The sequence below is a fragment of the Eutrigla gurnardus genome, assembly GCF_963514095.1.
Source record: "Eutrigla gurnardus genome assembly, chromosome: 15".
NCBI lineage: Eukaryota > Metazoa > Chordata > Actinopteri > Perciformes > Triglidae > Eutrigla > Eutrigla gurnardus.
In genome coordinates, this window is record NC_139938.1 from 2,588,311 (window position 1) to 2,603,930 (window position 15,620).

The 15,620-nt window shown below is 44.3% G+C and overlaps 2 protein-coding genes across 3 annotated transcripts in view; both read right to left on the reverse strand.

Moving 5' to 3' along the window:
* Positions 1 to 15,620, reverse strand: part of cwc15 (CWC15 spliceosome associated protein homolog) — an 89,623-nt gene that overhangs the window by 25,969 nt on the left and 48,034 nt on the right. The gene's annotated exons all lie outside the window — the stretch shown is intronic.
* LOC311026068 (neuroligin-3-like) lies at positions 232 to 10,007 on the reverse strand. Of its 2 annotated transcripts, XM_084029389.1 has the most exons (6): positions 9,515 to 10,007; positions 7,864 to 7,923; positions 6,975 to 7,124; positions 5,932 to 6,117; positions 3,004 to 3,793; positions 232 to 1,479 (listed from the first exon to the last, which is right to left on the reverse strand). In XM_084029389.1, the coding sequence occupies exons 1-6, from the start codon at positions 9,993 to 9,995 to the stop codon at positions 690 to 692; spliced, it is 2,457 nt and encodes an 818-aa protein (XP_083885515.1). In that variant the 5' UTR covers positions 9,996 to 10,007; the 3' UTR covers positions 232 to 689. The 2 variants fall into 2 exon arrangements, with proteins under 2 accessions (XP_083885515.1, XP_083885516.1); XM_084029390.1 differs by lacking the exon at positions 7,864 to 7,923.

The following is a 15,620-nucleotide window of genomic DNA, read 5'->3' on the forward strand; positions in this document are numbered from 1 at the left end:
TGCTATATGTTGCACTAGCAATTTTTGGACATTTTAACCACATGTGACCAGTATTAGAGTAAAATGTCAATCCATTCTCGTTACGATTCCACAGTAATTCCTTATGTGAGCGAGTTACAAGGCCTTTTAAAGTAATTACAGTAAAAATACACTTTCATAATAAGCAATGTACCATGAGAAATATGTATAAAATAGCTTAATAATAATAATAATAATAATAATAATAATAATAATAATAATAATAATAATAATAATAATAATAACGATAATTATAATATTACTGTTTTTCAGCTTTTCCCAGATCTCTGTCCACCTCAAACTGTAATGTCACTTCGTTCCACGAGATCAAAATAGATATCACAGAGTAAGAAAAAGCTTCCCATACAAATCCAACTGTAGAAACATTATACTAAGTTCTTGCTAGGTAAAGTTCCAAAAAAGCCAAAGTGGAAAATGAAATGCGCCTTTTCCTTTTTTTTCCTATGCCTTTGAAAATGGTTATTATAAAATGACTCTGCGGTTAGACTTCCTATTATGAGAGCGCAAAGGCAGGATGTTGGCGGTTGTACACCTTTGGATAAGACAGAACGCACATATTCAATCCTATGTTAACCTACACATCCTAAATACAGCTTTACATTTCCACGGTTTTGATGGACGTCGCGGCTTCTCCTCTCATCCCCGCCAGGCTATACCCGGGTGGTGGAGTGGGTGCTGGGCAGGCCTGCGGAGCTGTAACCAGCAGGGAAGGTGCTGTATGGACTCATGTTGGAGAGGCCCATCAGGGAGTTGGGGATCATGGTGATGTTGTTGGGGGTCATCAGGGGGATGTCGTCGGGTGAGCGACGCTGGCTCAGCGAGTAATCCATGCTGGGCGAGACGTGAAGAGGATTGTGGAGGGCCTCGCACTGGTTCCTTTGCTGGGACAAGGTCTCATCTATGGTGGTGGTGTGGCCCACGTTGTTGCCTTTGCTGTCACGCTGGGGACTGGCCTGCTGGGACGTGTCCTGCCGACTGCGCTTGTCCTTGCGGTAGTACAGGGCGGCGAAGGCCAGGACGTTGAGGAAGAGCAGCGACGCCCCCACGGCAATGGTGACGCTGAGCTCCGTGGAGTAATCTCTGGGGTTCGGCATGATCAGCGGGCCCATCTCCCTCCCCCCGTCGCCATGCGCGGTGGATACAGGGGATCGACCGGTGCTGCCGGGCCTCTTACCGTTGGCCTGCGTGGGGTCCAGCGGGGTCACCTTGGTGGTGGTGGAGGAGTAGTGGAACATGTCGTGGAGGTTGTACAGATGGGGCACCAGGTGCTTCCAGAAGGCCACCTTGGTGGCGCGGTAGTGGTCGCGGATACGAGGCTTCAGGCCAATGTGCAGGTAGAGCTGGTCGTAGGGGTCGTACTTGGACCAGGCCACTTCCTCGAAGCGGTTGGCCTTGGTGTGGATGAACTTGGTGTCCTGTGGCACCGGTTTGTTCGGATCCCTGCAGACACACAGCAGACAGAAAACTAGAGTCTTAATAAATAAATGCAATGGAAGAAAGCTACATGGTGTCATTAGGCCTCGACGATGATTCATTATTATTATCGATCTGGAAACATAACATCATTAATGATTCAGCACACGCTGCAGCCTCATTAGAAACACCTTGTACACACAGTTCTGTGCGTTGGGCCTTTTGCCCTAACATGATCATGTATCAATGTATGTTACTATTCCAAAATATCCTCATTCAACCTGTGATAAAGATTTCAACCCCATCTCCCCTGGTGGTACAAATGCAATGTCGCCATTTCAAATGCAAATCCAAACAAAAGGCCTGTTTGTTACATTGTAAAAGAGAAATAGAAGAAGAACTTCATCGACACAAGTCAACACAATGCAATATCCCCATCTCTCCTCAAGGGCTCAGCATTCCCTCATTCCTACATACTAAAGCAGCAGCCTACGGTGACCTGTGCTTCCTACAGCTACTCATCGTCCAGAAAGACTCACTGCAGCTTCAATATGTTAAGCTAAAAACAAATCCTGTCATCCGAATAGTTTAAAATGTCACTGCTTCTAGTGATAATCCAAAGGCCTCATACTCAAATGTATACAGCGCCTTCAATAAAGACTGCTATATTGAAAACAAACAGTGAGTATACAAATAATATTTCTCTACTGATTATTGGTGCCGGTCCTACTCACAGTGTGGTTGGCAGAGGTTTACGGCGTACAGCTTAACTGCCTCCTCAAATTTCCTCTTCGACATAACCTTTTTGTTAAGGAGTGAGTGACTGCTTTAAACATTTATGTGAATTAAGCTGTAAATTTTAAGATCCATCACCTTCAGGAAGTCTGCCCAAAGTGATGAAACTTTGGGCATAAAGAGAGGTTATACGGAAGCCTAAACCGGCTCTTTAAAAAAGAGCCAACATGGCATTTAAAAGACACGGCTTCCATTAGATTAGACAGTGTGTGCTCATTTAATGTCATCACCACAGTTTTATTTATTTTTTGAGCAGTTTGTGGGTAGAGTGCACAATTCAATATCTAGTGAGTGCAAATGTTAGGAGTGTAAAAGTTAACTGAATGAATCTGAGCAGGGAGCACAAACCTACAGGAAGAAGTGTGCATTCATGGTAACGATGGACTTTTGATGTTGAGGAATTCATATTAATTGATAAAAAGCAGTGAAGCACCACGTTTTATTGGATAGTTCTTGTGAACTAACGAGGGAGAAGGACAGATAAAGGCTGTGAGACGCAGCAGTGGGAGTTAAGGCTGCACTTAATTAGGCAGCTGAATCTTTACGGCCCTTTAATCAGCGGGATAAAGGAAGGGTGAATGTAGCAGAAGTTCCAGGGTGAACATCTCAACACAAATAAAGTCTGCAGCACAAGTGAGGTCAATTATGTTACAACCCGAGACGAGTGAGGAGTGTTAAAATGGGATAATGAACGCACCGCAGCTATATTTAAATAAGCCATACCATTGTTTTACGACTGGATTTGCTGCCACTCACCCACTCTTGGCGAAGTTGGTCCAGTAAGTCATAACCACGGCGCTGAGCATGATGTCGTTCCGGGAGAAGTTGCAGGGGAACAGGTCCGTTGGGCCCACCATGGGGATGCCGAACACATAAGGCACCTCGTCTCCGTGCGCCGAGTCGGACCACACTGGCTTCATGAGGCTCTGGCAGTGGTGGTAGAAGGCGTAGAAGTATGTGGGCGAGCCGTAGCGGGCGTGGAGGTCGGCTGTCACCACTGAGGGCTCCACCCATTGGTGGTCGGTGAAGAGGGCCACCAAGGTCTTCCTCCTGGTCTCCGGGTTGTCCTTGTCAGCCCAGTCCGTGTACATGAATTTAATGGTCTCCCTCAGCGTGTCCTTCCCTTCCGGGTAGCCGTACAGGCTGTCCACGAAGTCTGACACTGCAAAGTCAAAGTCGCTGCCGGACACGCCCTCCTCCAGGTCCATCACACGCTCCACGAAGCGCAGCCCTTCTCCCTGATTGACGCCCAGCATGATGTCGTAGTTGAGGAACTCGCCCTGCTCCATCAGGATCTCCGGGTCATCCGGGATGACGTCTCCGTCGATGACAGGGCCGAAAGCCACGCGGTATCGGGCCGGCTGGATGTCTTGCTCCACCAGCTCCCTCGCGCTCTTCTTCTGCAGGCAGGAGACCATGTCCACGGTGTCCAGCACATTGCAGCCAACCCTCTCGGCCAGCATGCGAGTGTACTTGACCGGCTGGTAGTTGACAGCCCAGCTGGACAGGGCTGAGCCGCTCTGGATGATGGCTCTGTGGAACAAGCCTTGGGACAAAAGATTCAAAACAAAAGGACACAGAAGACAACAGAAGCCCAGAGAACCACGGTTAGTGTCCGTATTATTTTTCAGCACAACCCCTTGAGGGGGCGTTCTGAAATGCCTGAGCAGATACACGACTCACTTTACACTGATTGCTATTCACAACTAGAGACCATCTTGCAACATGATCACACCAGCCGCGATGCCAAAAAAGAAACAGCCCCCACTTCCTATCCCCCTGCTTCCGGCGACCTTGCTCGGACCACAGCCGTCTTCAAAGTCAGCTTTCATTTTTTGCATCTTGCAGGCTCGCGATGCTTTCAGGGACACAAAATCTGTCCTCAGACATGTAAACACCTGGCAAAATAGGCCTACTCAAAGCCACTTATGTGCCAGTTCCTGTGACAGTAGATGTCTCTCGAATCACAATTTCCATGATGACACACACACACACACACACACACACACACACACACTGTGAAAACGACACCAGCATGACTGTCACGGCTAGTAATTAAATCCAAGGTTTGTTGACACACAACTTTTAGTTAGATAAAAGCAAACAATGTGATGTTCTTGGAATACGAGCCGGGGTGATAACGCATTAGAGTGAAAGGCCAGATTGAGCCCCGCTGATGAGAAGCTGCTCCGTAAAGCAGCTGGTGGAAGAAATAAACTGCTAATAGGATGTTGTCCTATTCTATTGTTATTATTATGGCAAAAAAGACTCGCTTTTCTCTGTTGATCCTTTTATTTGTTTCATGGTATCAGTACTCATATGCAAATGAATACAAGTCAAATTAATTTGGGACCAATTGTTTCAGCGAGGAGACAGTTATTCGCCCGCCTACGGTCATTGTGGAACCGTTGATACTGTGTGTCTAACAAGCCGCCCAAGCTTACATATAGACTGCTGATGCCAGCCGTGCGGTGGACGGTCTGTGCAGGGAGATGAATATGCAGTAAGCCCCGACTCTTCAATGTTGATACAGTAAACGCTCTGTTGAATTGTTTATATGCAGAGCGTCACCTCTGTCTCCTGGGATTTTAGTATCTACCACCTAAAAATGACAAGTGATATGTATTGAGTCAAAAAAATACTCTGCTAAGGTTAAGGCATAGCAGTCGCTGGGAGAAAAGAGCACGGGGACGGTGTCACTTTCCCTTTCCTGTCATTTATTTCAATTCTTTTATTTTTTTAGGGCAGCAGCTAGTCTACTTCAAAGACAGCTGGAGGTCTTTGTGCATTCGCTGCAACCGTGCTCGGGCATCAAATACAAACCTCACAAAGGACAGTTGCCGCAGCCTCCCTGGCATTGATGAAAACACACACACTTTCTGCCCTCCTTGTGTTTCTGTCCGGCATCCATGTGAGGAGCGATAATACGGCAAAAAGATAAGAGGTTCCATTCCCTGTCGGCCACCCCTATTGAAATACGCACCTTTGATTCTTGCGAGGAGCTTTCGGTGCTAACCAAATCTCATGATAACCACGAAAAAGAAACGTGTGTTTTTTTCTCTTTTCAATGCACATCAGATACGAGTGATGTATTCTTTTTCATTCATAAGATTTATATTGTCACTAAAAAAGAAGCACTAATATATGAATGAAAAAAATGAAAATATTCTGAAATATTTGGATGTTTTTTGAATGTTTTATGGTAAATTCTAAACAAGCTGAATCTTTTAACCACACACACACACACACACACACACACACACACACACACACACACACACACACACACTGTAGGTAGTTGGGTAAAAGAGGGTCAGTTTCTGATGCTGAGAGATGTGGGAATGATTAGATTAGAGATTAGTCAGAATGGTCAAATCTGATGGACACAGGTGAACTTGATGGCATGGTGAAAACTTTATAATGCCAGTGGGCTTCTTTAAGAGCCTCACATTTTAAAAGGCAAAGCTTTTAGGCTGATTAGATCGAGGGGAACAAAAGCAATCACTTACTTAACGAATACCCCTTTTACTCCCATATCGCAACACTTCATCTCCCTGACAGACCATTTCCATCTGCACTTGAAACACGGAATACAACTCCAAAATTATTTAAAACAATTGTTCAAAAAGTAACATTGAAACGTGATTGTTTGTGGATTTTTACATTGATTTTGAGGTAACTTACCCTCTGAGTGGTGGGACAGAGTTAGCAGGCTGACACAGGAAGCGCCTATCCCGGATCCGAAAACCGTGATGCGACCCGGGTCCCCTCCAAAGTACCCGATGTTCTTACTGATCCAACGGAGCGCCTGAATCTGGTCCAGGAGTCCATAGTTTCCTTTTGCTGCCTGGTCACCAGTGCTGAGGAAGCCTGCGGTACAGAGAGACATCAGAGCCGGTGCTAAAGCAGAGATCTACAGTGTATGTCACAGCTTTGATCTAAAGTTGTAGCCCAGCAGGGCATCTGAGTGAGCCAACACCATTTCCCCCCTCAGGTGCAAATATGCCTTTGCTCTCCCTCACAGTGTCTCGACTACTTTAGTCAACTCCTCGTAATTGTCTCCAAGCAGCGGCGGCGATCAGGGCGCCGCTCATCGAATTGGAATTCTCTCCTCGCTCGTGACTTCATTAAATTCAATGTGCATAAATCTTTCACTTGTCCCTATTTCTCTACACAAATTTCATAAAATCCACACAGAGGTCACGGCGCTCTTACAATTGATCCTATTACTTATTCCCCTGTCTAGTCTCATCGAAACAACGTACTGTTTTGAATGTTAACACAGGGGAAACTCTTGACCTTGTGGTGCTGTATTCCTCCATCGTGTATTTTAAATCATTCTTTCAAGAATAGCAAAGGCTGATGATTTTGTACAGATTAGATAAATCCGTCTAAAGGAAGATGAATTACGTTTGTTTGTTGTAACGGGTCTAAACAGCTTGAGTGCAACAAGGACGCACCATGATAGGTATTTGCATCACTTTTTCCTCTGAGGACAACATTTGTATGCAAATCAAGCCACGCCAATGCTACCAAGATCTCAGTTGCCTATATTTTCTTACACTGTTTTACATTTTTTCTCTCATTGTCATCTTTTCATAGATCAGAACAGGAAAACAAGTGGGAATGAATGACCATTCAAACCGTTTATTCCCCCACATTAAACAGGATAAATGCCCCCATTAGAAACCCCATTAAAAGATACCGCACAGACATGTCGTCATCACCTAATATCCCGATTCTGTAGTTGAGAGTGACCACGACAACGTTCCCATAACTGGCCAGCACGCTGCCATCCATCATGTTCCCAGTGCCCTCCATATAGGAGCCTCCGTGGATGTAGACCATCACGGGCCGAGCTTCGGAGTCCCTTATATCTGCAACGCCAACACACACAGACACACGCCATTGAGCAAACAACTGCCGAGGCAACAGCAATGAAATGGAGAATTAATGGAGCACTGTTATTAAAAAGGTTGTATCAACTGTTCAGCGTGAGGTATGAGTACAGCTTAGAAGGTGCTTGGAAGCAGTGGTGGGGTTTGTGGTTTGGAAGCTGTAATGACATTTCGAATGCATGGGAAACACACGCTGACACGGGCGCGTGAATCCAAGGGTCAGAAGTAATCAGCACCGTTTTGACAGTGCATGTAAGTGCATGACCATACCATCGAGATTAGAGGCAGAAAGAGAAGAACGTCTATTGATTCGATTAGTGGTCTGATGATCATTTTTACAGTTGGACATAAATATGCATGCACAAGATAAAAGCATGTTTCCTGTGTGTAGACTGGGACTGGAATGAACCACAATACACAGAGCTCTTGTTTAGCTACTAGCACGGGCTAAAATAGAAAGTGTTATCTGCCTCATAGTCCAATGTAAAGACATTGAAAGCCAGTCATTGGTCGATACAATGATTTTTCTATTTTTATTGAGGAAATAAGTAGATAATGCAATCAATGTGCATGGCAGCAGAGATGTAGCTCTCACTGAAACAGGAATGAGTTGAGCCCCCACTGCGCTTCAGGAAAACAAATAATTGTAAGATCTTCATCCAGCAAACTCAAGCTAAAAAGAATCCATGCAGCAAGACTTTGAGCTCTTAAAAAATACCTTCAGATATATGAGTCTCAGCATGTGAGAAAGGCGGCCCCTTTTTCCTGTGTTGGCTCCCTGCGATTCACATGAGGAAAAAGAAGTACAAAAATTCAAAAAAGCATGATTGACTGTGCCTCTTATTTAAAATACCGTCCAATCAAACTAACAATCAGGTGACAAAAAGAGCCATAAATAATAAGCAAAAAGAAGATTAGCCCATTTACATACAGCATGTTGCACTATTTTACCTCTGATTGGTTTCTAGACAAAAAGTTTGGTAAAGATGCAAAAATATTCTGCATTTGTAATTCTGTTTCCAACAAGTAAACAAATACTTGTTCCCTGTTAGATATTTGTAGGAGATGACACAGTGTGTATATGCGCCCACACACACACACACACTGTTACCTCTGAACGGTTTATTATCTGTCGTTATATTGATCCAGCTGCCTCCGCTTCGACTGGAGTAATACATCTTTCTTGGTTCATTGTTATCTCCCTGTACAATTATATTTTTAACACAAACTGTCACGTCAAATCTTTAAGTCGACTTCTGCAGGATAGTTTCGGATAAATATGAGGTGTATAGGGTTAATTTGTGAATGATTAATAAGATCTGTCAAGCCACAAAAAACACATATTAAAAAGTGGAACTTTCAATAACACAGGTTTTAGTTTGACATGGCAAAAAAAGACAACTGGAGATAAGTTAAAATGAAAACAGCAAAGCTTTCGCATCAGAGAAACAAATAATAAAGTAACAGAATGCCCGGGGTGCATTTTAAATAAGTAATGACAAAAAAGGAAAAGATCTCTAAAGAAATAAAAGATGTATAGAACCGATGGGTTATGTTATTTCCACTGAAATGTGACTGCTAGTGTGAGATTTAATTAACGTGTTTGTGTGCCGGGTGAGGAGGCCTTTAGGCAGCGCGGCTCAGAACAGGAGCTTTATAAAACATGGGTACACCATTTTGGACAGCTACCTGTCGAGCAGGCTGTTTACGTGTTGCTAGGCTACCATAGAAAAGTCAGTCAAAGGGTAGCGTGTTACATACAGAAGCCCAACGTGCTCGGCTTTGAATGCTGAACGTTTTGTGTTCCACTGAATGCTTGCGAGGGAGGCAACGCATTCTCAATATATTCTATTAGAAATTGAAGTTTTTTTTCAACAAACATGGAAATCTGGCACTGCCGGCTTTACTAGATCTGCTAAGTGATTCTGAAGGATTACCTTTGAAGCTCAGTGGTGACAGCCAAATATGCTATCTGCTCATGGTTTTAAACACTGGAAATGATTTCTTAGTTTCGGCTTGTCAATACTTGAACTGACCCTCACCTCAGCGATATTTCACTGGATGCCTATTAGTGGGGAAACAAGCACATTTATGTTTTTTTCTGCATCCACACACAGTCAGTGGCATCGAGGTGTCTTCGGTGGCCACGACAACCATTATGAATAAATTCCTGCTCATCAATGGTGTTTCATATGGAATATGATTGCAACGAGTGAAATAATGATGACATCTCGTGGTGAATCAGCCCCTGGGTGGCGGCAGTGACATGAGCGGTGGTCATGCTTTATGAGGATAACAGGACGACATTGATAACAATGATGGATAGATATGGATCGCCATCGCCGTCCGTTTGGACCACACCGACTCACCCTCGTCGGTCGGAGCGTAGATGTTCAGATACAAACAGTCCTCGCTCTGATCCTGGATGTACGTGGCCACTGTGTCTAGGTTCGAGGTGAACCATATAGGCATCATGATCTCTGGCACGGTGTTTTGGATATTCTGAGGGCACACAGGCATGAAGTGGGTCGCATTCTTGATGCCTGACCAGGAGGAAGGCTGGTCGGGAGGCATGAAGCGCTTCTCACCCACGGGCGGAGCGGCATAGGGGACCCCCAGATACTGGTCCACGGGCCGGAGCACCTCACTAGGCACAGGGACCCTCAGGCCTCGCAGTTTCCCAAACTGCGTGGTCACCGTCGGGTAGAATTTCTGGCTTGTCGCCTTGGTGAACGACCAGCAAGAGCATAATATCCACCAGAGAAGAGCACAGTGGGTGATGGTTACAGTCCCTTGATGGTGTAGCAGGTGTGCAGGCAACAGATGGTCTCTAAATGTAGCCAGCCACATGGTCTGGGCCGGACTGTGCCCTCGCACGGTACAAATGCACACTAGTGTCCGCTTAGTCCCTCTGCACCGGCCCTGTCAGACAGACATCACTGTGGCGGTTATCAAATCCAAATACACCTCAGCCAGGTAAGGACCCGCCCCACTTCTGCTTTTCATTGCCGTGCACACAAATCTGTAAAGAAGATGAGACGAGAACACATTAAAACTACATGAAAATAGTCTTAAATAGCCTACAATTGAGTTTTGATAAAAGTATAATCTTTGGGTCTCTCACTACATACTTTGATAAAAGCTTAATCAGCAAGCCGCGTTCACTGAAACGCTTCGGTGCTAATAACCTTTTGGGACAAGTTGCTGGCTTTAAAGAGCAAATGTATGCTTTTTCGTGTGCAAATCGCTGAATACTGATCTCTGTGTATCAGGAGGGGGAGGAGACGGGAGGAATGGGAAACATCCATCTGCTGTGATGTTGGATTGATGCTGCGAAAACATCTCAAGATAAAAGGTGTTAAGCGCCCTCCTTTTCTTATGCAGAAGTGGCAACGTGAAGAGCAAAGAAAGACAAATCTTTAATCTGCGTTGAAGGGAGATTAACTGGGAAACCGAGTTGTGAGGTTTCCGTGTCTAACATATTTGAGATACACTCAGTGTCTCACATGGTGAATGGGGAATATCTGTTCTCTTGTCTTACATCTGAGCATCACTGTCGGCCGCTGCCTTGAAGATACATAATGGAAGTGTCCCAGAACCAACATGTCTGATGGGCCGCACTAACACCAACCCTCCTCGTAGAACAGAGCCATCGCAGATTCATCGAAAGACTGGAGGAAGCAGTGAAAGATCATTTGAGTTCAATATCAGAGGAAAAAGAACCTTTGAGTTCATTCTGAGAAATTGATATGTAGTAGTCTTCGTCTACTGCAATACACACACACACACACACACACACACACACACACACACACGCACACACACACACACACACACACACACACACACACACACACACACACACACACACACACACACACACACACTTTCCACTTCTTTGGACGACACTAAAGATTAGTCTTTTATAAAATTGAGGGGTTTTATTCGACTTGAAGCCACAAATGAATTCCTGTTGTTTCCATGCTGATTTCTCTTATGTCTAATAATGTCTTATCTGTTAATATGTGACTGCTTGATGATTTACATACAGTGTGTTTTCTGACCCGCCATCAGAGCTTCCACGTGACGATGGTTTGTCTAGTTAGTGGCTCACCAGTGTGCACACTTCAGTAAACAGGGAATACACGCTCGCCCCTAATCACATGTGCATACTGTATTTAAATAAGGTATCAGACGTAAGCTCACCCATGGAGAACCACGGAGAGCAAATTGTGTTGTGCGTCTCCTAATTAACTCCTTTGTTACCCAAAATGCATTAAGTCTCAGCCCTTATGTTCCAGGATAGCGGCGAGGATAATATGTTCGACATCGCCTTCTCACTGGCTCGTCAATAGAGCAAAGCAAAAGCAAGCTTGTTAACCAAATCAAATCTATTGACGAGTACTGCCCTGAGCATTGGAAAAGACCGCAGCCAAACAGCTCTCTGTCAGGCTGATGAAGCTATCTATTAAGGCAGGGGGACAATTTCTTCCAGCTAATATGAGAAGCTAATTAAGCATAGATGTGGTGCATCGGCTTCTCTCGTTCCCCTGCTTTCCCTGTTTACACAAGCAGGAACACAAGGCTGCATAGTTCCCAGTTGGAGCACATTACCTGATATGGACACCATCATAATTTGTCTTTTTTTTTAAAAAAGAAAAAAGAATGAGACACATCAAAGTAATATCACACTGGCTCATTTGAGAAATATTCTACATCGCTGCCCTAGGCCAGCTTTGTCTGTATTAATTAACACTTATGAACATTCCTCATAGCCAGGAAAGGATGAGACTTGTTAAATCTGTTAGGTGACAATGTACTGAATTTTGGAGCACATCAAGTAGTTTGCAACTGATGCTGAAAATAAAAAAAGGTTAAAAAAATAAAACAAATAAAATAGAAATCCTCACTGTTCACAAAACCTGCTGGGAAATTGTTGTCAATTATCAGATGAGCCGTTATGAACTGTACAGTTTTCAACACCAATCAGACTTTGTTATTTGTCTTACGAGCAGCCCTGTCACTGCTGGGGATGCTGTAGATCAAAGGCATAGCTATGAATTCTTAAAATGAGCTGCATTTCCTTTTAAATTACACATGCAATCATTACATTAATATCAATAGATGTGCCTTTTTGGGGGGCTATTTTATATGAAATCAAAGTTCTGATTTACATAACTGGACAAGCTGTAGAACAAAGCTAAAGGTGACATCATATACTTTAATCCTCTTTTACTGATTGTACACTGGATTGTGCTGCAGAACGCCAAAGCAGCTGAACACTGCGACTGCAGAGTACTCTTTTTCCAACTTGAGGTCTGCGATGGGACAGATGTGGATAAAAGCTTTATGGCTTACACCAAATGGGCCATGTAATAAAAATGAGCCATCACTCAGTCCAGTTTGATACACTGCAAGTTTTTTTGGGGCAATTTGGACTGGCAACACGCCCAGCAACAGCAAAGGAAAAGGAACATGCGTGAAATATGTCTTTCCATTGAAATGATTGCAATAACTCAGTAACTGAGTGATGAGTTAAAAAATGAAGATCTTTTAAAATCCTAACAGATTATACAAAATAGACTATCTTTGCACCAGCCAGATGTTCGTGCATCACAGAGGTGGTTTGGGTCAAAAGACTGGATTTTTTTCCTGAGGTCAAAATACTTTGATTGGACTGACTTGGTTGCAGTTACAGACCTATTAGAGTGATGGCTATAATCATGTTTGTCTCTGAGCATCACCACCATCGACAGGCACACAATTCAACACCAATTCAGCACTAATAAAATCTCCAGGACAACGTCTTATCGATTGGGTTCTGGTTGCCCGGGGGCCTGGACATGCACGCGTTTGAGAAGTAGCCTTAGTATGTCAGACAGACGCTGGCTACCTACCGGGCTCCCAATGCCCTTGTAATTCGACTTGTGTGGATCAAAACCCGTTTTAGTGGACTCCCAAAACCCCCCTAATGTATCAGGACAATGCCGAGGAGCCGAGGAGAGACTGACGCAGAGGAAAGTACCTTATAGAGAACATGCAGGTAGCACTCCACATCATGTCAGGGCTTTAGGAATGAACGCAAGGATCCAGACCCGTGGAGAAACCAAGCCACAGCCCCTGATAGCATCGACAAACTGCTGTAGTGTGTGTGTGTGTGTGTGTGTGTGTGTGTGTGTGTGTGTGTGTGTGTGTGTGTGTGTGCGTGTGTACGCGCGCGCGCCTCGCGTTGTGACTGGGAAGCTTATTTAATCTAGGTCTAGGACGGTGTAATATTGGGTAAAATAATAATAATAATTAAACAAAGGGCATAACGAGCCAACAGATGATCCACTATAGTCTATCGCGGAGAAACAGCCGATCTGTAAATGAAACAATCATCTTCGACATGTCAGTGATCAACGTGAACAAAGATTCGTCCCACGGAAAAACCGAATCATTAGTTTAACTCACCTGCTTTTAGAGAGGCTGCTCGGCGCTCCATCTTCCCTGCATACCATGCCCGTCCGTCCGTATGTGTCGCTGCAAGACGATGGGGACGTTGTGCACGAATAGATCCCCCCGGGTTCGGTATCAAACACACGGATCTTCACTCTTATCTCCTGCTTTGCACAGTCTGTGTGCTTTGCGCATATACGACGCCAAGGTCAGGAGCGCCAACGGTTTTAATGGAGCGCCCACCATAGAGATCTCTCTACGGCGCCCACTGCCAGCGCGTTACTAGGCAACCGCCGGGATACGCCAGTGCATTAAATTCACCCTCCAACAACCGACAAAATCCCAATTTAGAAACCCTCAAGTAACCGCCGTAACCTCGGACAGCACTCACACACTCGCGCGCTTTGTGCTGGAGCAAAAGCGAAGAAGATGTCCACTTGGGATGCATTACATTTCATTGGCAATGGGCTTTTTTTTTTTAGGGCAAATTGTTAATAAAAAAAAATGCAAACCGAAATGTTTTCCCAAATGCTTTGTGATGTTTTCAATTTGACAGCGAAATAACTCATCTCCTTGTAGCAAAACATCCAAACAATAAGAGGTTACTGATGAAACGTCTGCTCCCTCATCACTATGGGAATTGCATTGAAAAGAGCAGCAGTGCTAAGAGCGTGGCAAAGACATCTCTGAAACGTCAGGTCCACACTAGTTTAACAAGCAGATTGGATGGGCTATACATGGAAAGACCCCCACAAGTGGCACGAAATGAGTCCCAGTGTAGACAAGCAAAAGTTGCTCCTCCCTCTATTAAACGCTTGCAACTGAAAATCATTGAGATGATTGTGTTGTTGCTTCGTACGCTCCTTACCGTAGTTTCATAGCTGCTTGTAAAGTATTTCCTCATGTAGGGATTTGTGCCTATCTTTGGCATTCTTAAATTGAAGTCGAAATCAAAATGTGAGCATCACAGTGAAATCTGCCCCAACCGTACACAGGAAATCTACTAACATACACAGCATGAGGTGCGAGGCAAAGTCCAGGCAGTTGCTGACAGAGCAAACATTTTTCTCACATATGCTTTTTGTGTTATGCTAGTGGCAAGAGCTGTAACGCTGTGATTTGAGCTGAGGGAATCGTCTTTACGGGAGAGATGCTGCCTAGTGATGTCTGATTCAAGCTGGGTTATCAAAGCAAGCAAAGCCTTTACAGAGAAAATACATTTATTGTCTGTTGATGCTCAATGAGGGAACAATCTCTGTCTGCGCACATGGGTTTCTAAAATATATAAATAGATCTTATGTAAATGCATGGGGATTATCATCTTCATTCTAAGCAAGTAAGTCATATATATATAGAGGAGAAGGCATTCCAGGTCACCTGCTGTTTTAGCAGGGCCTTAATGGATCCGCTACCTATACTAAGTTTTTAATGAGGGCATTTTTCTGTGTGTGTTGGACTTACCGGTATTACCCTTGTGGCATGTGACGAGTTCAACAAGCACACTATTAGAAAGGAAGACATTTTAATTAAAGACACAATTTCCAGTCCAGATATTTGCAATCATGGACAGTTTCTCCACATGAACCCCACGGTAAGTGTAGGCTGAGTCAGCTTGATTAGGGACATAGATAAAGCAGTTTCCGTGGCCATGGGTATGCCAGGGTACCCATTGTCCTTAAGTGACAATAAGAGAAATATTTGAATTCCCTGGCATAATGAAAAGATTCACAGTGCACTGACATTGGTTTAGGACTGTGAAGAGGGCCGTTCCCATGGGAAATGTCAATCTGGCTGTATTTACTGCCTATATTGCAAAAGGTTGTGTGTGGTCAGGGATCAGTGGTCAGTCGTTCATTCACTGGCCCCTACATGTCAAAGGGTCCTCGGGCAAGATACTGAACCCCAACCCAAAACTAGAAAAGTGCTATAAGAATGCAGTGAATTAACCGCTATAATAGGTTTGGTTCTCCAAAAGATGAACAAATTAATACAACAAAAAAACAATAACATTCATTCAGTTCTATACGTACATTTTAT

Excerpts from the sequence above, each read along its gene's own strand:
- LOC311026068 (XM_084029389.1), bottom strand. The coding sequence starts at position 9,995 with ATGTGGCTGGCTACATTTAGAGACCATCTGTTGCCTGCACACCTGCTA. Across the intron at positions 7,125-7,863 it reads TGAGACTCATATATCTGAAG|ATATAAGGGACTCCGAAGCT; the intron begins GTATTTTTTAAG and ends TTGGCGTTGCAG. Across the intron at positions 6,118-6,974 it reads CTACAGAATCGGGATATTAG|GCTTCCTCAGCACTGGTGAC; the intron begins GTGATGACGACA and ends TCTGTACCGCAG.